The sequence below is a fragment of the Dipodomys ordii genome, unplaced genomic scaffold, assembly GCF_000151885.1.
Source record: "Dipodomys ordii isolate 6190 unplaced genomic scaffold, Dord_2.0 Scaffold7, whole genome shotgun sequence".
Classification (NCBI taxonomy): Eukaryota; Metazoa; Chordata; class Mammalia; order Rodentia; family Heteromyidae; genus Dipodomys; species Dipodomys ordii.
The window spans coordinates 4,703,972-4,726,590 of NW_012267223.1; the positions used below are offsets into that span (position 1 = coordinate 4,703,972).

The window sequence follows — 22,619 nt, forward strand, 5'->3', positions numbered from 1 at the left end:
CCTCAGCACCACATAAGCAAAAAGAAAAAAGCCGGAAGTGGCACTGTGGCTCAAGTGGTAGAGCGCTAGCCTTGAGCTGAAGAGCTGAGGGACAACGTCCAGGCCCAGAGTTCAGGCCCCACGACCAGACCCCCAAAAAAATTAAAAGAAAAAAAAGAATTGTGTCTCAAAATGGTAGAGCACTAGCCTTGAGCTGAAAAGCTCAGAGACAGTACTCAGGCTCTGACTTCAAGTTCCACAATCAACAAAATATAAGAAATCAAAATAAAAAACAGATTTAAGAGCAATACACACGGAAATGCTTTGAGATCCTGATAAATCTCAATGAAAGCAAAAATTTCCTTCTTTGAAAATAGATTTGATATTTGGAGATACGTTGAAGAAAGATTTCTTGCTCAAGTGAGGAATGCCAACTGTGAACAAGAAAGCCAAGCAAGACTGTTCAAGCCTGGGTAGTGACACAAAATAAATTAAAAAAACAAAAAAAGGATAGTTGCACACATGTTCAGGCACCCACCTAATAAACCTAATAAAGTAATGAAGCCACTCTTACGTTGCTTATAAACTTTCAGTGCAACTCCAAAACTAACATTGATTCAACAATTCTAGTCCTCCTCCAAACTGTTTTGGAAAGTATCAGAAGACTTTCTTTTTTTTTCTTTTGGGTCCGGTGGTGGGGCCTGAACTCTGGGCCTGGGCGCTGTCCCTCAGATCTTCAGCTCAAGGCTAGTGCTCTACCACTTGAGCCACAGCGCCACTTCCGGCTTTTTTCTTTTTGCTTATGTGGTGCTGAGGAATAGAACCCAGGGCCTCATGCATGCAAGGCAAGTACTCTACCTCTGAGCCACCTTCCCAGCCCCCTCAGAAGACTTTCTTAAAGAACCTTTTTTGTTCATGTTGATTGTGGGGCTTGAACTCAGGGCCTGTTCCTGAGCTTTTGTGATTCAGGCTAGTGCTCTATCACTTGGAGCGACAGCTCTACTTCCAGTTTTTAGGTGGGTAATTGGAGATGAGAGTTTCACAGACTTTCCTGTCTGGGCTGGTGTCAAACCATAATCCTTAGGTCTCAGCCTCCTGATGAATTAGGAGACAGGCGTCAGCCTATCTCTGTTAAAGAAATTTTTTAGTAAGAAACTCTGAATTGCCAGGTACTGGTAGCTGTAAGCCTAAGTCAGGAGGTTGAGATCTGAGGATTGTGGTGGAAAGCCAGCCCAGGCATGAAAGTCTGTGAGACTCATTTTGATTAAGCAACAACAACAAAAAAAGTAAAAATGAAGCTGTGGCTCACGTGGAAAAATGCTAGCCTTGAAAGAAAAAAAAAAGCCTCAGGGACAGTACCTAGGCCTTGAGTTCAAACCCCATGACTAGCACCAAAATAATAATAATAGCAGTAACAACAACAATAATAGACAAATTTGGAGCCAGTTTTATCCTCTGATCTCCTTAGTCTCTGCAGCCTCATGGAATGGCTTAGGAAAATCCCAAGATCTGTTCTCAAACATCTAGCATTTCAGATAAATTGTTACTGTTTGCCCAATGAAATAACACACAGCTCCAGCCATACTAATTTATTTCCACATGTGCATGTCATTCGCCACCTCTCAGGGGCCTCTGATGAAATCTCCCCTCTCAGCTGCACTCTGAGCCCTTCCAAACACAACAGCCCAGCTCATCTCTCCTTCACGGTGTGCCATGATCTATGGGATGTGATCTGTCTGGTAGATAGATGGTAGGTAGCTAAGGAATGTTTGCTGAGCATGTGACTAGGGACAACACAAGATATCCATTCATAAGCATCTCTTTAAGAGTCAGATGTACGTCAGGGTATTAAATCAATTTTTAAAAGATTCTTTGCTTTAGATCAGGTGGTTCAATATAAAAACCTGGACCTTAGCTACTCAGGGTATTGGATTAATGTCTTCTTTTTCTTTTTTTTTTAATTGTGAAAATACTGTACAGAGGGGTTACAATTACATGGGCAAGATAGTGAGTACATTTCTTATCGAGCATTGTAGCCTCCTCCTTTGTTTACCCTTCCCATCCCTTCCCAGCCTCCCCCCGCCCCCCAACCCAATCCTTCTTATTTTTCTTTATAGTTTTACTTTCTAAGTGCTCAGGAAGGAATAGGTATGACTAATTCTGAGCAATATTGCTCAGATTGCTGTTATAGGAATCAGTATATTTCTCTAGCCTGGTTATCTCCAGATTGGAGAATAGGGCTCTGAATCCCTGGGACCCTTCCCATTTGCCCTCTTTGGCTTTAGGCCAAGGAATGTTATGAAAACCCTTAGTACTATCCACATCCATGTGAGTGGTTCCAGTACTAAACTCCCCTCAAACTGCTCTAATTTGAGTTAGCCATCTGTCTCAGCTGAGGCCCTGACACACAGACCCCAACACCTGATAGGAAGAGGCAGAGCTGGTAGCTGACTTCCTTACTCACTTCTTTTTTTTTTTTTTGTGGGGTCCGGTTGTGGAGCCTGAACTCTGGGCCTGGGCGCTGTCCCTCAGCTCTTCAGTTCAAGGCTAGCACTCTACCACTTGAGCCACAGCACCACTTCCGGCTTTTTTTGTTTTGCTTATGTGGTGCTGAGGAATCGAACCCAGGGCCTCTGGCATGCAAGGCAAGCGCTCTACAACTGAGCCACCTTCCCAACCCCCCCCCCTTTTTTTTTTGTGGGGCTTGAACTTTGGGCCTGGGCGCTGTCCCTCAGCTCTTCAGCTCAAGGTGAGTGCTCTACCACTTGAGCCACAGCGCCTCTTCCGGTTTTCTAGTGGTTTTATTGGAGGTAAAGCGTCTCACGGACTTTCCTGCCCAGGCTGGCTTTGAACCGTGAACCTCAGATCTCAGCCCCCTGAGTCGCTAGGATTACAGGCGTGAGCCACCAGCACCCAGCCTTACTTCTTCAAAGTTCTTTTTCTCCACATCAGCAGGAATCACATTTTCCCGATGTTTGGGTATATTGTTAGGAAATCTCTCCAGCATCTTAGTAGATGCAGACAGTGGGGTTTCATGGTGTCCTGTGAAAGGAAACAAACCTTTAATGAGAAAAATTTCTCAAGTAGTAGTCACACTCAACACTACACTTGGGCAAGTTGCTACCCACTGAGGGGTCCTTTCCACAAGGAAAACTTTCACATCCATAGAGGGAAAAAATGAGACGCAGTTACCACAAAATTCTCCATAAAACAGACATTTTATAACTTGATAGCAAAATATAGTATTCTGAGTCTGATAATGAGAACAAAGACACAAGTCTTTGCCATGAGTTGAGATCAGGATGTTTCAGGTAACAGTCCAAAGCGAGGTTCATATGAATGCATGTGTCCAGCTCACAGGTGAAGCTTTGTGACGCTGCATTCAAAGGCCAAGGAGTTCTCTTTCCAATGCTTTTCCAGTAACATCACCCTATTAATGCTGCCAAGCTCCCTTCCCAGCATTTTAACTACTTGGGGGAGTTTTATTTATCCTCTTATCTACTTGAGAATTGTGTAAGAGAACAGAGGAAATAGCTGCTGGCTGGATGGTAGGGGATAGAGGAATATTATAGCTTTCTCAATATTCACTCATGATTCCGCACACAGTATTTCAAGACTACCCAGTATTCATTATGTAGTGATTTTGTATCAATTGTGTACAAATTACCACAAGAGGGTCAAAGGTGAATAAAGTAAGGAATTGGGATTTCATATCATATGACTTGACAATCTGTTTAGCTCTAAAGTTAAATTATTCTACATGCAGCCTAAGAGGCCTTTCTCACTCAGTGCATCAGCAACCTGATAAGCTTTTTTTTTTTTTGGCAATAGTATGGCTTGAACATAGGGCCTTGTTGCCTCTTCCTTTAGTTTTCCCCCATCACCCCTGCCCTCCCACCTCAAGAAATTCTTTTTGCCTGCGCTACCCTCAAACTGGTCTGTGTCCCCAGGAGCTAGGATTACAGGCTTGAGCCACACCTCCAGTCCCCATGGTTTCCTTTTTGTTCTCTCACTGGGATCTCCTCTCACTCTGGTTCTGGTCTCTCTCACTTTATGATCATTTCCACTGTACTCCCAAATCCATGATCTCCTTATGATCCCTATGATCTATGGTATCTCTATATAGAGATTACCTGACTTGTGTCAAGTGAGAACCAACAGGGACTAGTTCAAGCTTGTTATTTTCTGATCTGGAAAAACCTTCTTTAATCCCTCACCTGACCTCAATCTCTCTAGGTCAGTTCTCTATTTACAATATGCTATCCTTTTGTAAGAAAGGGAAACTGAAATGTGCTTTGCTTGGGAGCGAAGTAGCCTTATCTGTGGCTCCCTGCTTCAGACCTCAGACTTAGACCTGTTGATGGGTGGTGCCAGGAATCTGAATGCAGCTAACCACAGGTAACAGAAGCTCACTACCAAGAGACAGATGACTGGGAAACACAGACTGTATAGACTTGTCCTTCCACATACTGCTCTGCTGCAGTGTCTGCCTGCCCTCTCTTCCAATAGCCACTCTCACTGCTTAGAGTCCTACCTCTCTGCAGGGCACCTATCAAGAAAAGACACCCAACTCCTTACAAACAAGCCTCTCCTGAAGCTGGCCTTTACTAGTATCTTATACCTTATAACCCTAACCATAGTGTTCTCCTAAACATTTTGGTATAAATAGTACCTGGTCTTTTGTGACTTATTTATCTATCAGCACCAATAGGTCCAGACTCTAGAGAAAAGCACATAGCCAGGCCCTGTTTTGGATCTCCTGCATTGGTTCCTCCAAAGGTGGTATGTGCTCCTTTGACAGAGAACTGGGCAACTCTGATAGCATAGAGGTCAAGGTCATAGCTTGGGAGAAACCACAGAATCTACTACCCAGACTCATTTAATCTTGGAGATGAATATGATATCATTAAGGTCTTTCAAAAAACTAAATCAAAGAACATACTTGGGTATGGTTGGGCTAAAAAGGAAGATGAAGGAAGTTGAATAATACTGAAATAAAATATTCGCAACTCTGAAAATAGAACAATGAAACCTAATGAAGTAATTTTTGGAAGGGAGACTGATAAAGGAGGATGAGATCAGCTGGAATAGTATAAACATGTGTAAAAATATACAATGAAATCCACTCACCCACACATATAACGAATATAAACTCATTTAAAGGGGAGAGCATATGTTAGTGTATAAGAAGTGATGAAGCTTGGTAGATGTAGACAGTGGAGGTTTCATAGTATTCTGCTGCCTTATTTTAAAATGACTGGCTATGGAGTTTGTCAAAAGGGATCTCAGGATTATAAGATTATTACTTAAATTATTTCTTTGTACGTTTCTTGGTTTTCTTACTTAGAAAAGCTTTTAGAGTGGCGCTGTAGCTCAAGTGGTAGAGCGCTGGCCTTGAGCTGAAGAGCTGAGGGACAGCGCCCAGGCCCAGAGTTCAAGCTCCACGACCGACAAAAAAAAAAAAAAAGAAAAGCTTTTAGGCCAGGTGCCAGTGGCTCATGCCTGTGATCCTAGCTACTCAGAAGGCTGAGATCTGAGGATCAAGGTTCAAAGCCACCCCAGGCAGGAAAGTCCATAAGACTTTTATCTCCAATAAGCCACCAGAAAACTGGAAGTGATGCTGTGGCTCAAATGGTAGAGCACTAGCCTTAAGCTGAAGAGCTGAGAGACAGCACCTAGGCCCAGAGTTCAAGCCTCACAATCAACCACACAAAAAAAAAAAAAGAAAGAAAGGAAGAGAGAAAGAAAGAAAGAAAAGCTATTTTAGGAAGTAGAGCTATGGCTCAAAGTGGTAGAGCACTAACTAGCCTTAAGCAAAAAAGCTCAGACACAGCACCGGGGCCCTGAGTTTAAGCCCTATACACGATAAAAAGGAAAAAAAAAGCTATTTTAAAGAGAGATCATTTTCTAACTCAGCCATCCTCATGGATCCTGACTTTTTTTTTAGGTTCCCACATTTTCTAATATTCTCACCCACATTTCTACAGTGTCATTTCTTAACCACTGGCAGGTATTTTATGTATCCTTAATTGGTTCATAAAACCCAGTAGCCTTGCAATTTTAATGGCCTCTGCCTAGTTAGCTACTTTTTATTTTCTCAGTATGGGTCTGTTCTTAACTATTTCTGTGAAAAAGAAAACAGAATCCTTTTATATCCCCTTTGTCTATTACTTGGTAAAAATACTAATAACCAAGATAAAAATGGTTGCAAGGAATCAGGAGAAACAAAGAATAGGAGAACAGGACCTGAACAGCCTGCAAACTAACAGGTCAGGGTTGAGGCACACCACTTCTCATCTTCAACTCTTAGGTACATACACTCCTGTCTAGACTCCCTACCTAGAAGGTCCTGCTGCTTCCTGAGCTCATGTTCCTCAAGCCACTTGCATCCCTGGGACAGAGCCAGAGCCCTGACCTCTGTCTGCAGATACCAAAAGGAAGAGGACAGGAAGATGAAACCATATCTACCTCAGGGCAATCTGTTATTCATTCCTACCTCCCTTCCGCCCTGCTCGGCTGTGACCCACCTCTGCTTCTCACCCTCTAGCTGGGAGGCAGCAGAATCCATGTATACGGGGGCTGGGAGCACAGGAAGGGTGGATAGCATTCAAGTATTCTCTAACCTGCTAATTACTTAGGACACTAGATAGGAACACAGTGCTCCTCATCTGTCTTTATTTGTCACAATTGCTGCCTTGCAGTGCCATTTCAACCACTTATCTCTGTGGCAGAGCTTCCAATTCAACCTCAGGGCCATTAGTGATGGCAGCAACAATGGGAAGAGAAAGGAAAAGGCGGGGGGCAGTGTGCAACTCAGGAGTAGAGCAAGTACTTGGCATATTGGTTTCATCCTCAATAGCAAAAAGAGATAGAATAAAGAAAGACAACAAGAGACACTCGCATACACTAGGAACCATCCTGTCCTAATTAGGGGCAGCTTCGGATTCTTCATGACTGTCAATCCCCCTGGGTCTTCAATCCTCTTTTCTCAGTTCCTTATCCACATTCATTTCTATTCCATATGCAGAACCTTTAATTATAAAATGGGCAGTTACCTCATATGGGATCACTTTGAGGAATAAGGAAGAGATGTTCTTATGTCAGATAATTTACGTTAAGTTTCTATTACCTAATACGTATACTTGAGTTTTGGAACATTAGCTATAAACCATTTTTGAGAACTGACTCAGTAATTTGGGTACAGGGCTTATTCACCTTGGAAGTGAACATATTCCCAAGTCTAAGCCACCATCTTGAAATGGACAGAACAAAGTAAAGAGCAGCAATAAACCGGCAGGGCTGGCTGGTGCCCACCAGGGGGCAGTATGCCACCACCTAAAGCCACCTGGAGACTAGCTCTTACCTATGAGAAGCCAGTAATTCCTCAAGTAGTTTAGTTTGTTCTTCCCCTTGAGTCCAGGGTCAAACTTGAGGTCGGTGCTAGGTGTGATCACACATTCCCCCTTGTCTCCAATGGTGACACCATCAGTCTGGGGACCTTCCAGCAAAGGAAGAGTGCTGCCACGAGGCTGTGGAGACAGAGTTGGTGAGCCTGGGAGCCCTGATAGAGAGCAGGTTCCTTGGCTCTCCTAGCAAACCTCTCTAGTCACTGTCTGAAGGCCCAAAGGAATGGCCATGTATCCAGCTGAGCAGTTCCTAATGTGGGCTGGCTCAGGATAGTCAAAACAATGGGAACCATGAAGTTACTAAGAGGCAGACCTAAGTGAACAACTTGTGGATATCTATTAGTCACCACTAACACCATTAATAGGATAGCATAAACTCTAACCATATAACCAGTGCTGGCTTAGCGATTACTAGAGCTGACAGAGGTATGCTCTTCCCTGTTGCTGGAGCAGTGGGCCAATCCACTAGGAAGATAGATATATGCTCCAGCCCTGGAAAGATCAGAATGAGCAGCCAGGAGCATAATGCTTCAGACATTCAGACACAGTGTTCAAGGCAGGCTGCTGAGACCCTAAGACGCTGAGAAGTTACAAGGATGGATGGAATCTGAGTAGGCAAAATGAAGAAGAAAGGGCATTTGAAGTGTGAGGTCAGCCCCACAAAGACTCAGAAGGAAGATGACAGGAGCTTTTTTTTTTTTTTTCTTTTTTGGGTCCGGTCATGGGGCCTGAACTCTGGGCCTGGGGGCTGTCCCTCAGCTCTTCAGCTCAAGGCTAGCACTCTACCACTTGAGCCACAGCGCCACTTCCGGCTTTTTTTTTCTGCTTATGTGGTGCTGAGGAATGGAACCCAGGGCCTCATGCATGCAAGGCAAGCGCTCTACCACTGAGCCACCTTCCCAGCCCAGATGACAGGAACTTTAGGGTGTCAAGGAGAAGAAGTACTTGGCTGGACCACGCAACTGCCATTGAGAAACCAGCAGGGTGGTGGGAGGACACGGAGGGCTGGCTTGAGGAGGGCCTGGACCCCAATCAGAAAGTTTAGATCTGTACACAAAAGCAATGTGAAATAACCGGGGATTCTTGGCTTCAGGAAGCTGCTCTGGTAATATATCTTGCTTTCAAAGTAGAATGGGGTATGAGCAGAAGCTATTCCTGAGACTTTCCACTTTTATATTTTTCCTTCTTAGCCAGCAGGACATTCAGGTGTTTCAAGAATTTTCTTTGGCCGGGCACTGGTGGCTCAGGAGTAGAGCCACTCAGGAGGCTGAGATCTGAGGATCACGGTTCAAAGCCAGCCCGGGCAGGAAAGGCCTTGAAACTCTTATCTCCAATAAACCACTCAAAAAACCAGAAGTGGCGCTGTGGCTCACGTGGCAGAGTGCTAGCCTTGAGCTGAAGAGCTGAGGGACAGCGCTCAGTCCCAGAGTTCAAGCCCCATGACTGACCAAAAAAAAAAAAAGAATATTTTTTTGTTAGTAAGGAACAAAGTAGTTGGAGGCTCGGTGAGCCCCATGGTGTTCTCACCACAACAGCGACTCCCTCGTGTACCATAGAGGGCGAGGCGTAGAGACTGGTAGAGTACTTCCCAACATACAAGGTGGGCCTGGAAGGAAAAACAGAAGCATGTGTTCCAATTTATTTCATGCACAGATCCCACAAAAGGGAGCTCTTGGGGAGAGCAGAATGACAGCCCCAAATGGCATTTCCACATATGGAGTCTGATTGGCTCCAGACATGGGAGGAAAGATGGGAGGTGGGATATGAGAGGTTATGAAGTGGGGTATGAGGTAGAACTGCTGCAGAGTACAACAGCAAGACTTTAGGCAGAAGCTTCACTTGTTGCTTACAGAAATATGACAAGCTTTATAATATTAATGATGCTTCTTTATTATCAAAATGCCAAGACCAGACTAGACTCTGCCCCAGGCCAGGAGAATGAATACTTAGTGCCCACTGCTAAAGCTTCTTGGATAACACTGACCAGCATCTTCATGCCAGCAACCCCAGTACCAGCACTACAATGCCTTGCAAGGACTCTAGGGACTCTGCACGGACCCCAAGGAGTAGTCAACTGTTCTACTCCAGATGTTGGGAGCGAGGGAAGGGGTAACATTGTCAAAAAGAAATGCATGCTTTATCTTTACTTTTTATTTTTTGGTCAGTCGTGGGGCTTGAACTCTGGGCCTGGGTGCTGTCCCTAAGCTCTTCAGCTCAAGGCAAGCGCTCTACCACTTGAGCTACAGGGCCACTTCTGGTTTTCTGGTGGTTAACTGGAGATAAGATTCTCATACACTTTCCTATACAGGCTGGCTTTGAACTGTGATCCACAGATCTCAGCCTCCTGAGTAGCTAGGATTACAGGCATGAGCCACTGGTGGTGGTAGGCTTACCTTTACTTTTTATATCATCTTTATAACAATAAGAATAAATAAGATTTTTTTAATTCCAAATTGAGTGACACTTGTAGTCCCACAGCTAGGTATTTTGTCCCTGTCCTGAAGACCAGAGAGGTGACAGGGGTTACCAGTATCTACCTTGTCCAAGACCTGTGGTTACTATTGTTAATAGACCTGGTGGGGTCAATCAGCTACTGATTTACCCAAACCCTTCCATTTGAGCAACGTTTTACTGTAGACAGTACTTTCATGCATTATTTAACCCTCCCACAATTCTGTAAAGTAAGAAGGGACTTGATGTATTTAAGTGACTTTGTAGCAAGCTATAAGCAGATGGGGATGGAGATCACAAATCTGCTGGGTCTTCTTTTTCTTTTTTTAATTTTTAAATTGTTAGGTAAAGAGTAAATTTCTCTTTGAACAATGTCACTTTCTTCATTTTTTTTCACATTTTTTTTCTCACATTTAAAATCTATGTAACATTTCTGGAGACTAATAGCTCATGACTGTTATCCTAGCTACACAGGAGCCTAAGATCTGAGGATCATGGTTCAAAGACAGCCCGAGAAAGAAACTTCATGGGGCTGGGAAGGTGGCTCAGTGGTAGAGTGCTTGCCTTATATGCCTGAGGCCCTGGGTTTGATTCCTCAGCACACATAAGCAAAAAGAAAGAAACTTCATGAGGCTCTTATCTTCAATCAAAAAGCCAGAAGTGGAGCTATGGCTCAAGTAATAAGTGTGGTAGCCTTGATCACAAAAACTCAGGGATGGTACTTGGGCTTTGAATTCAAGCCCCAGGACAGGCACACACCAAAAAAGAATATAACATAATAAAAAAAAATTAGAAAATACATCAAGTTGGGCTGGGAATATAGCTCAATAGCACAGTGCTTACCTAGCATGCACAGGACTCTGGGTTCAACCTTAGCACCACAAACAAATAAAAAGAAAAAAAAAGTTTAAAAAAAATCTCTTATTTTTATAAGAGATTCATGCTTATAGTTATTCTATATGCTATAGTTATCCTGGCCGTCTCCTTCCTATGTCTACTATTTAATAATCAAGAACTTTGAAGCACCTAGGGTGCTCCTGGTTCTTATATTCTAGGGTTTTCCAGTAAGTCACTTTTTGGCATGAGAGCCATCGGCTTCCTCTAGTATAGGGAGTGCTACACTGCAGCAGGACCAGAAGAACAGGATCCCAGCTACCCTCTACTGCCTCCTACTGCCCCGAGTTCCCCAACTCACATCAGCTTGCTCTTGGCCTCCGTCTCTTTGGGGAATGGGTACTTCCACTTGGTAATGCGTCCCACCTCACCAGACATGAAGGTCAGGTAGCGCAGGGTCTCCACAGCCACATTGATGTGCATCACCTTCCTCAGACCTTCCCGCTGCCAGACATAGAAGGCCACCACGGGGGAGGCGTAGTTTTGGATCCACAAGACATCCCCAGATTCACTGTCCACAGTCACCACTAGCCCATCGCCATTTGACACAAAGTGGGACATCTCTGTAATGACCAAACAGCAAAGCACATTGGACCTCACCTGCAACCACATCCTCAACTCACTTGACAATCGCAGTCCTGAACAGAGAAAATAAGACTTCTGGAATAGTCTCAGATCTTCTTAGAACAGATCTCTGGTTTCCAATGAGCTGTTTAGGCTTCTCAATATCAAGACCATAAAAGAATTCCCTGGCTTATAGACATAAGATAGGATCATTCTCTCAAAGGCAATTTCCTCACTGATGTTCCTTTCCATTCTACTCTAAAAGTGATCTCTATCAATCTGGCATTTTATACCAACTATTTAAAACCTACAGCTTGAGTCAGGCATGCTAATAATGAACAACTTCAATCCAGCTGAGCTTAGGCTGAGGCAGGAGAGTTACAAGGTAAAGGTTAGCTGGGACTACATAGTACAGCTGTTTCAAAACAAAACAAACTAAAATAACTGCTTAAGTATCAAATTTAAAGTCAGACCTATATGTACCTGAGTCACAAAAGAAAACTTGAGGACAAAAAAATATTCTAGGTCCTGGGCCAGAATGGGCAGTCAGACTTTCAGGTGTCAATATTAAGATGACAAAATCCAGTTTCTCAGTTATTCTTTGAGTTGGGAGAACTTAATAGAGAAATAATCAGAAGACATGCCACATTTGGGATGGTTTTCTGGATAGGATTATTGATGTCACTCTGATTTTTAAATGTGTTCTTTCTTTGGGCTTCCAGTAAATTTTTCCCATGACATATGGATTCAACAGGTCTGATCTTCATCTTCTGTGACTAAACCCACCACCTAAGAAGTTGGCTGTTGTAAGACTTAACACTCAGACCCCTGCTATAATGACTGTAGGAAGTATTTACTATAAGCCCATGGAAAGTCCAGAACCTCATCAGAGAAAAAGGTGCTGTAAGTGAAGATCTGGCTTTCTGAAATGATCGTTTCCTACATGTGGAAGATGCCTGGTGAGGCACCCCTGGCACACTTACTGTAGTCCACGTCGTCCTCAGGAAGGGAGGCTGCATAGTCAAAGTAGGTGGCATTCCAGCGGAGCTCTCGGGTCTTGGTGTCATACATGGTGATGGTGTATTCTAAAGGATACAGACCAGTCCTTTACCACAGAGGGGCTGTGGCACCTGCTGAGGTGTTGGACTATATCTAGTTAGAACAAACAGGCTCTCCCTAAATGCCAAATTTAAAGGTTCAGGCTGTCTATGTGGAAAGAGAAACTATGTGGAAGAGAACTAAGACCCAAACACAAGACTGAACCTGGTCAATAGTATGTGGAGCAGTAACAGTCGTACTCACTATGGCCTGGAACTCACAGCTCACAAAGTCATGAGCATATAATGGTTGCTTTTAGCCATTAAGTTTCAGGATGGTTTACTATATGGCAATTTATCAGTACCCAGAAGTGGGATGACACCATCACAAAAACCTAAAACATGCAGCACTTTGGGACCAAGTAGAAGCTGGAGGACAAGAGGACTATTAGTAGAGACTTGGAAAAGTAATGAGAAAATTGTTGTTAGAAGCTGAAAAAAGGTGGCTTAGATTAGAAGCACAACTAGAAAAGCTATTGCTTACAACCTGGAAGTCAGAAAAAATACCTAATACATTTAGGGAATCTGACCAAGGAAATTTCTTTTCTTTTTTTTAAATACTGCATGATTCTATTTATATAACCATTGAATGATCACAAGATTTGGGGGGGGGGGGCGGGCGCTGGTGGCTCACGCCTGTAATCCTAGCTACTCAGGAGGCTGAGATCTGAGGATCGCGGTTCAAAGCCAGCCCGGGCAGGAGAGACCGTGAGACTTTTATCTCCAATAAACCACCAGAAAACCGGAAGTGGCGCTGTAGCTCAAGTGGTAGAGCGCTGGCCTTGAGCTGAAGAGCTGAGGGACAGCGCCCACGCCCAGAGTTCAAGCCCCAAAAAAAAAAAAAAAGATTTGGGGGTGGGGGGAGAAAGAGAGAGAGAGAAAAAAAAGATTCTCAAGATGGGAAGCAGGAAGCCAGGAGTCTGGAAGGTGGTTTCAGATGATCAACAGCCTTAGAACAAAGCACTGCCAGAGTACTGGCAGCAAGAAGAAAAGGACCTCATCTAGATCCAACCCAGAGACTTCTTTGAGGGGCTGGGAAGGTGGCTCAGTGGTAGAGTGCTTGCCTTGCATGCATGAGGCCCTAGGTTCGATTCCTTAGCACCACATAAGCAGAAAAAGCCGGAAGTGGAGCTATGGCTCAAGTGATCGAGCATTAATCTTGAGCTGAAGAGCTGAGGGACAGTGCCCAAGCCCAGAGTTCAGGCCCCACAACCAACAAAAAAAGAAAAAGAAAAAAAAAGACTTCTTTGAGGACTCAGAAAGATGGTACCTCATAGACTCTCTCCTAGATAAGAAGGGGTCTAAGAACTACCAGACTGTTTTAGAGATTTGTAGCTTTTATCTAATGAAATAGGTTATGATTTGACACATGGAAAGCCTATAGTTCATCAAATAGTGATAAGCATGAACTACAATAATCAGAGATCGTCAAGTTGGGTATGTATGTGAGGGTATGGCCTTTAGTCCTCCCCTCCCCCACTTTCAATGAACAAGGAACAGATTCAGAAAGCTAGCCAAAGGGCTGGGAAGGTGGCTCAGTGGAAGAGTGTTTGTCTTGCATGCATGAGGCCCTGGATTCGATTCCTCAGCACCACATAAGCAGAAAAAGACAAAAGTGGCACTGTGCTCAAGTGCCTTGAATTGAAGTGCTGAGGGACAGCGCCCTGGCCCAGAGTTCAGGCCCCATGACTGGGGAAAAAAAAGAAGAAGAAAGAAAGAAACCTAGCCATTTCTGATGGAAAAGAAAGGATTTCTCTGAAGAACTAAGAGCTGCTGAAAACATGTGCTAGAGAACCAATCACAGAGGGAAACACTTAAGTGTTCATCAAGGAATATTTCCCGTCCCCAGAGCAGGAAACCTGAAAACATGTGCCTTGCTAGAGTTCAGAATTACAAGGACAAGTGTCCATTATGTATCTTTCTTTCCGTTCCCTTTTGCTAGGAATTTGTGTGTGTGTATGTGCCAGGGTTACCAGGACCCTGCATGTGTGCTAGGCAAGTGTGTTACCACTGTCTTACATCCCCAGCATTTTTTGTTTCCATTTCTGAATGAAAATGTTTGCTATGGCTATCCTGTCTCACAATTATGTGTCAGTGGAGGGAGGGGAAAGTTGTAGGAGAGAGGGGGACTTGACTCTAATACACAGGTTTCTAGATAAGAAACAACTACCTCCAAGCCTGATACAGCTCCCAAGACACTGAATTTTGAGATTAATGCTGTGATTGAACTTTGGGACTCTTGAGAGAGGGCTGAGAATATTTTGTACTGGAAGGGATTTTAAGTTCTATATGCAGAGGGAGGACTGTGGTAGAATGTTTGAAAAGATCACCATCATCAATCTTCCCTTGGTGGGGGAAGCCACTCTTTCTATGAAGAGGCCAAGTCTATTTCTCTACCCTTGGCCAACCTCATGACTTGATTTGATTGCATGGAAAGTAAAGTTCTCTTGTGGAGCCTTCTCCACAAGGTCTAAGGAACTCAGACCGTCTGAGGCATTCTAACATTCACTTAAAAGATTATTGTTATAGTGAAATTTATGTAATCATTTAATCTCAATAATTTTAAAAATTATTGCTACTATAAAGCTGCTGTACCAGAGGGGTTCCAGTTTCATAAGTCAGGTAAAGAGTACATTTTTTTTAACAATGTCCCCCTTCCCTTGCATTTCTCCCAGTTTTGACACTCACTCACTTTTGCTCCAAAGGAAACTGCAAGCTAGGGGCTGGGAGTGTGGCTTAGTGGTAGAGTGCTTGCCTAACATGCACGATACCCTGGGCTTGATTCCTCAGTACCATGTAAACAGAAAAAGCTGGAAGTGGCACTGTGGCTGAAGTGGTAGAGCGCTAGCCTTAAGCACACAGAAGCTCAGAGACAGTGCCCGGGCCCTGAGTTCAAATCCCAGGCTGGTTTAAAAAAAAAATGAACTGTAGGCTATTTGCATGGAGAAAGGTTACATGGAGCTGAACCAAGGCCTCAGATAGGAGACAACCCTGCATATAAAGATGAGCTGACCTTGTTGAGTACTTCCTGAATTCTTTCCCCACAGAATCAGGAACAATAAAATGGCTGTTATTTTAAGGCACTAAGGTATTTGTTTTGCAGCCACAGACAATGAAGATCATAGTTTTTGAAGGGGTGGCATTGTCCACAGAGAAATATACTCATTACCTGACTTATGTAACTATAACCCCTCTGTACCTCATCTTTATAAAAACAAAAAAGTTAAACATTAAAAAAAATAGCTTTTGTGTCATACACACAAGGAAAGAAAACCGTAGCTTTATCAACCTACGTACATACACTCCACCTATGCTAGGGAATATCCCGACTCCCTAAAATGTCTCAATTCTACCTGAGAACCACACAATTTTTACACAGGGGTGAACTTTAGAGTCTCTGTAACTTTACATGGAAAAAAGTAAACAAGTCCTAAGCAGTCCCAACAGTTGGGAGTTAGAATATCTAATTTATACAAGGGGATAGTACTGAATATTACTGACTAAGACCCTTCTCCTAGCAACAGAAGAGGCCAACCAGCCTGTCCAGGGCCTAGGACTAGTCTCACTGCTAATCCACAGCATCTCCTTTCTCAAAGCCTTGGTTACCTGAATACTAGGATCTGAATTTAGTGCTCAATTATAATGAATTTATCCTAGGTTTTGTTTTTTAATTTAATGACCTGCTTTATAGACTTATAAAATTTTATTAATACATGATGCACATATATGAGATTCCACATTTATAGTATAATTTTTCCCCTTCTGTGTGTTGTTCTTGTGTCTTTTAGTTTAACTATGGTTCAACAATTTTTAATCATGATTGTGTGTAAGTGGGCCCACTCATTCACTCATTTCAATGTTGGAGCACTTCATACATATCATGGCATATGTCCAGTATACAGACCCAGTCTTGCTCTAGAGGAACTGACAGTCCAACAGGGGAGGCAAAAATAGGCACATAAAATTTATAAATAGCGACAAGTACTAGAAAGATGATGGCCAACAGTGAGGAAATAAAGCATGGCATGGTGAAGAGGGTGCCACTCATGCCTAAAAAGGGACAGTGATGGGCGGCCGTGAGATGGCCGCTACAACAAGGCTGTCCACTATGATGTCTATCCCCAGATGAGCTCAGAGAGACAAGCCCAGTGTCCCTGGGCAGGGTGAGAGCCTTCAGGCTGGGGAAGAAGCTTCACAGAAGAGGATGTGGAGCAGAGATAAAGAAGAGAGGAGGACGTTAGCCAGCATGCAGAACCAGCTTACCTGTTGAAGAAGGACACCCTGATATAGGTGCTTAAAAACAGAACTGCAAGGGCTGGGATGTAGCTCAGTGGCAAAGCGCTTGCCTAGCAAGTGCAACGTCCTGGGTTTGATCCCCAGTACCAAAAAAGAAAAGACAAAGAAAAAGAAAAAAAAAAAAGAAAAAAAGAACTGCTACTTAGTGGATGTAAGCTGGCACACCCAATTAGAAAATGTTTGAATGGGGGAAATGAATTAAGAGAGAGGCAAGGCAGAGCGGTGGCACCCACAGCAGGGCTCCATGGGTCCTGATGCAGTCTGGACTGTATTCCTTCGGCAATGGGGCCTCTGAAGGGTCTTTTTAAATTTTTTAAATATCTTTAGGTAGTTGTACAAAACAGTATATGAATACAAGGTGTCTGACCACATTGTCACCCATCGCTTCTAACCCACCCATCTGAAGGGTTTTAAGAGTAATGATCTGACAGATGAGAGAGGACAGCTTTGGCTACTATCTGGACAACAAAACCTGTAGCAGAAGCCAATGGGGGAGCTTCATCAGATCATTCTGCAAACAAACAGGTTTGCAAACCAAAGGTTCATTTCTTACCTGTCCGTCCAAGATACAGAAGAGAGGTTGATGGGCAGAGGCTATCTGCAAAGGCTGATGACAGAGTCTGCTGCTTCTCTCCAGTCAGTAGGTCGATGACATACCAAATGTCCTGCTTTTTACCTGCAACATTACAGGACATGCTGTTGTTAGCATCCATCATCCTATGTGTAAGAAAATACCATGACCTAAGTAACAGTTATCTGTTTAAGACTTTGTCTGTTCAGTCTGAAGTCCTCAGAATATCAGACATTTCTATGATGCTCTGAAAATGACAAAGTAAAAAGTGGCGTGGATATAGTAACTTCTTGGGCCACTGGGTCTTTTCTCCTCTTAGTACTAGGGTTAGAATTCAGGGCGGCCTTGTGCTTACAAGGCAAGCACTCTAATGCGGACACTTAAGCCATGACCTCAACCCTTTTTGTTTTAGAGTTTGTTTGTTTGTTTTTATTTTTTAAGAGGGGTTTTGCCTGGGCTGGCTTTAGACCCTGACTCTGCTACCTATACCTCCCACGTAGCTAAGATCACATACATGTTCCACTCTGCCTGGCTTACTTGAGATGGGGTCTTGCTAACACAAATGGCATGAGCCACTGATGATAGACATAAGCCACTGTGCCAGACCCTCCACTGGGTCTCATAATAATTTAATACCTAATCATTATATACAAATTTCTCCAGAGCAAATAACCTAATTATAGTTTTAGATGTTTCCTAACTTTCAAGTTCAATTTTATTGCTTTTACTAGTGGCCCTAAATATGAAAAAATGTTGCTTGCAAAAAGCAGTTCTTTTCCCACGGACTAGGATCTATATAAATATGAAACTGTATCCAGAGGTTCATCTCCCTAGTAAACCATAATTCCTATTTCTCAACATCCCTACCAATTAGCCTACATGTGAAGAGGATCATAACTAAAATTAGCTGGTACCTGTGACTGGTCCACAAACTCAGTTGTAATCTGATGCTAATGGGGCCAAAGTTATCTCAGCTTCTATCCTCAGCCAGTATGTTATTCCCCGGCCACAGATCATAGCCCTCACCTCAGTCAACGTTTTAAGAGAGTTATCAACAGAGGGAGAGGAAAAGCCAGAGCACATGTATCTATGGTGTGACATCCTGGGAATACTAAATCTGGAGTACGAGTTTCAGATCTGGAGGCAATACAGCCAGTGTAATGGGTGCCATTTCTGTTTGTGAGCCATGGCTCTGTTCACTGGTATCTTCCTTACTGGAAAAGTTCCTATATCAAAGAACTTGGAAGAAGAACACTGAGATGCTGGGAAGACCACAGGACATCAGAATTTGCTAAAGCTACCTCTTAGTTCTAATAGGCCCCACATATCCTGATTCCTCACAGTGTAACGTGACTGTGGATCATAATTCTGCTCTCAATAATAAGGTTTTTATTTTTATTTTTGCAGTATTAGGGATCAAACACAGAGCCTCGTGCATGCTAAGCAAGCACTCTACCACTGAGCCACAGCCTCAGTCCTCAGTGATGGATCTTTTTCTTTTTGTGCCAGTCCTGGGGCTTGACCTCAGGACCTATGTGCTGTCCTTGAGCTTTTTCATTTTTGTTCAACCATGAACGTTAGCTTTATTGGTTGCACTAAGCTAGATTGACAATTGCTATCTTTTAGAGCTTCATTTATGTCCTTCCACACTCTCCTTGCATTTTTAGAGCTGAGAAAACTGCTATTATTATAATGAGCTTTCCATTGTATGTAACTTATCTCTTATTTGAAACTTTTTTTTTTTGGTCAGTTGTGGGGCTTGAATGCAGGGCCTGAACTCTGTATTTGAGCTCTTTTGCTGAAGACTACTACTCTACCATTTTGAGCCACAGCTCCACTTCCATTTTTCTGGTGGTTAATTGGAGGTAAGATTTTCTTGCCCCACCTGGCTTCAAACCATAACCCTCAGATCTCAGCCTCCTGAGTAGTTAGGATTATAGGCATGAGCCACTGGTGTACACTTCAATGGTAAGATCTTAATATGAAATGGATTGGAAGACAGAGCATGTGGCCATGAATCCCTTCCTGGAATGACATATGCCTGGCTGCTTCAAGTGAAACCAAGCTGCCACTTCAATGGATGGACTGGGCAACTACTGTATTCTTAAATCTGCTTAGATGGCATCATATAAAGATGATGGAAAAACAACATCCTAACTAGGTCACAAGTGACAAATTGCTGGCAAAAGCTAGAAGACCACACAGGAAACAAAGATGGTCAGTGGATGATGAGGTAGGCCTCATAACATTGCCCAGAAGGGAGGGAAAAGCTTATTGGTCACTTCTTCTAAAGGAAGCAAGAACTCCATGGTAGCTAGCAAAAATTTAAGAGCCCATATTTGAGACCCAGAAACACACATAAAGTTCCCAGGCATGAATAGGCAATAAATAAGCACTTTCAGTTCCTCAAAAAGAAAGCTGCTATATAAACACTGGCTATTAGTACTACTAGGATTTCAAGATAAATACAGCTCTCCTTTGTGTACAAATGCATTTTTATTGACATTCTGGCAGCAATGTGGAGGAAAAAAACAGGTGAGCTGATGCTTTGAAAGCTGTGACCCCACCAGGTATGGGGGCAGTTTATCTAGGCAAGCCGTTAAAGACTGCTTCTACCTAATAGTCTGATAAAGCCCTACAATAGGGCTTAATAGGCAGGGCCAGCTTCTCTTACTTGGCTCAGATATTGTATTCACTTTAAATTTCATCCACTTGCAGCTGGGTATGTCGCAATCTTGACTCTCAGGAGGGTGAGCCAGAAGCCAAAGGCTTGTAAATGAGTAACCAGATTCATGGTGTCAATTTTTCTCCCAGGTGTGTGTTGGGGGGTGGGTACGGCATGGGGGAGTCCTTTCTTAACTGGTCAGCAAGACAGGCCTTTCCCAGAAGGACCAGCAAGGGGGTGATGGCAGTCCTCTATCTTAGCTAATACATTCCCAGATTCTAGACTCCTCCAAGTTTCAGTGTTGAAAACAGGAACTCTTACCCATGTAGAGGATTCCATCTGAACTTCGGCAGGGGGATGCCTGTACCAGTTCTGGGATGGTAAAGGGAAGTTTCTTTAAAAAAAAAGAAAAGAAAAAGAAAAACCAATAAAAGGAAAAAGTAGGTTAACCAACTCTGGTAAAATTATTACACTTTTACTGAGCAGTCTGTTTGTGTAAATGTAATTCTGCTAAAGAGAGAAAAGCATCTTGTAAATAGGAGTTTTCCTAACTGGAACCCAAAGAAGGGGATGCTCTGGGCTTCTGCATCCCCTACAGAGAGCCTCTGGACTCCCAGGGTCCCCAGCCCTGTAAACACTGACTTGAAGCTTTACTTCACACAGGACGCAGAGGTCTCCCAGGCTTCCTGTCCAGGACACTTCCCAGGGGCAACACAAATCTTTCTGAAAAGCCACAAATATGGAGAGTTACTCAATCTTGGGAGTTCTAAGGGTCCTGTCTTGACCCTGAGATGGCCAGGCTAGGTAGAATGGCCTTGCTTTTTAGAGTGGGTGGAATCATGACACTGATGCTGAAAAGAGGCAGCCTGCACTTGAGACCCAGAAATATACATAAAGTTTAACCCTTGGGGGAAAAAGAGGCGTTGGTACCTGGGCAACTCAGGGGTGTGGGGTGGGAAAAGTGATTTTGGTGTTTTCTTCAATAAGTAATTTTTTACTTTTAAAACATAAAAGCAAGCTCTGGTTATAAAAAGGAAGTTAGGGGTAGATGCCAGGAAGAGAAACTCAAAGAAATCCAATGTTTCAATGCATTGCATCATAAAACTAACTCTTCTGAGTCCGCAGGTGACATCTGACCAGTCCTTTGGTTTCTGTTCATTTCAGTATTCTTTATTTTTGGAACGTTCTGTGTTTCTGAAACTGTTCTGCAGACAGTTGCTGCTACAGAAGGAACTCCAGGCTTCTACCACACTGCCACCTTTGTCTCCAAAAGAGAAAAGATTGCTCTATAGCACTAACAAACAGAACTGTAATACTAATAAGCAATTTAGATTTTCCCTATAACCTCAACATCCAAACTAAGCCTTAGAAAAGGAAGTTGTAATGCCTAGGTTTTTGCCAGATGCTTTCAAGAATCAAGAAATAGCTGCCAGTCCTCCAGGTTGGAGTTCTGTGCTCTGGGCTAAGCCTTGTCACAGCTTTCCCACTTCTAGAAGCAGGCTGGGAAATGCATGATCTCTGGAGCCACTAGCCAACACAGGAAGAACACCACAGTATAGGTAAGAACATCCTCTAAAGGTCAACCCTCTTTAAGTTCCAGCCCAACTCTGGGAACCTCAGTCTTGGGTATCATCCTTGACTTGCCTAGGCTCAGTTTCCACACCTCTAAAAGGGGAATAATGTCTATGGGCTGCTGAGAGGCTCACATACGATGACAAATTAATCATCATGATTTCTAGCAAATAAAGTGTTTATGAAATAGAAGCCACAGTGACCTTAAAAGAAACATACAAGGTGAAGTACTCTTCTCACATCACTTCTAGCCCAACATAATCAAAAATTAATCATAAAATACCCCACTGGGGCCTGGGAAGGTTGCTCAGTGGTAGAGCGCTTGCCTTGCATGCATGAGGCCCTGGGTGCAATTCTTCAGCACCACATAAGCAAAAAGAAAAAAGCCGGAAGTGGTGCTGTGGCTCAAGTGGTAGAGCACTAGCCTTGAGCTGAAGAGCTGAGAGACAGCGCCTAGGCCCAGAGTTCAGGCCCATGACCGGACCAAAAAATAAATAAAAATAAAATACCCTACTGAAGCTGTAGTTATCATCCTTATACTTTAGAATCACAAAGAGACTTTCTAGAGGTCATTCTGAAGCATAAGGCACAAACAGAAAAGCACTGATAATTACACAGGTCAATAACTTCCATAGTGAACATTCCAGTGTCACCAGCATCCAGTGAAGATACAGAACCTTTCTAGCACTATCCCTCCCCTCACTTTGTGCTCTCCAGGTAACTATTCTTGTAATTTTAAAACAGCACAGACTAAGTAAGGGAAGAGGGTAACATTGTCCAAAAAGAAATGTACTCATTACCCAACTTATGTACCTGTTACCCCTTTGTACATCACCTTTATAATAACAATTAAAAAATAAAAATAGCTAGTTTTTTCCTGTTTTTGAGCTTCATTAAACAAATAATTCAGTGTATAGTCTTGTCATGTTTGTTCAATGTTATGTTTGTGAAACAGATCAACATTGGGAATAGTCGTAGACTATTTTTCCTGCTTAGAATATCCTACTTCATGCCTATCTCATTTATCCATTCTACTGCTGATACTATTTGGTTAGTTCTACTTGTGCTTGTATAACCTGTGTGACAGCACATTTGAGTATGTTGTCATTTGGGACATGGCCTTC

General features: G+C 43.1%; 1 protein-coding gene across 1 annotated transcript in view; it reads right to left on the reverse strand.

Moving 5' to 3' along the window:
• The window catches only part of Ern1 (endoplasmic reticulum to nucleus signaling 1), a 95,677-nt gene that overhangs the window by 17,712 nt on the left and 55,346 nt on the right, over window positions 1-22,619 (reverse strand). The window contains exons 5-11 of the mRNA XM_013038011.1: window positions 20,245-20,317; window positions 17,241-17,363; window positions 12,278-12,379; window positions 11,032-11,293; window positions 8,913-8,991; window positions 7,343-7,508; window positions 2,903-3,021 (exon numbers count right to left, since the gene is read on the reverse strand). Of these exons, the coding sequence (XP_012893465.1) occupies window positions 2,903-3,021; window positions 7,343-7,508; window positions 8,913-8,991; window positions 11,032-11,293; window positions 12,278-12,379; window positions 17,241-17,363; window positions 20,245-20,317 (924 nt within the window). The remainder of the gene's footprint in view (window positions 1-2,902; window positions 3,022-7,342; window positions 7,509-8,912; window positions 8,992-11,031; window positions 11,294-12,277; window positions 12,380-17,240; window positions 17,364-20,244; window positions 20,318-22,619) is intronic.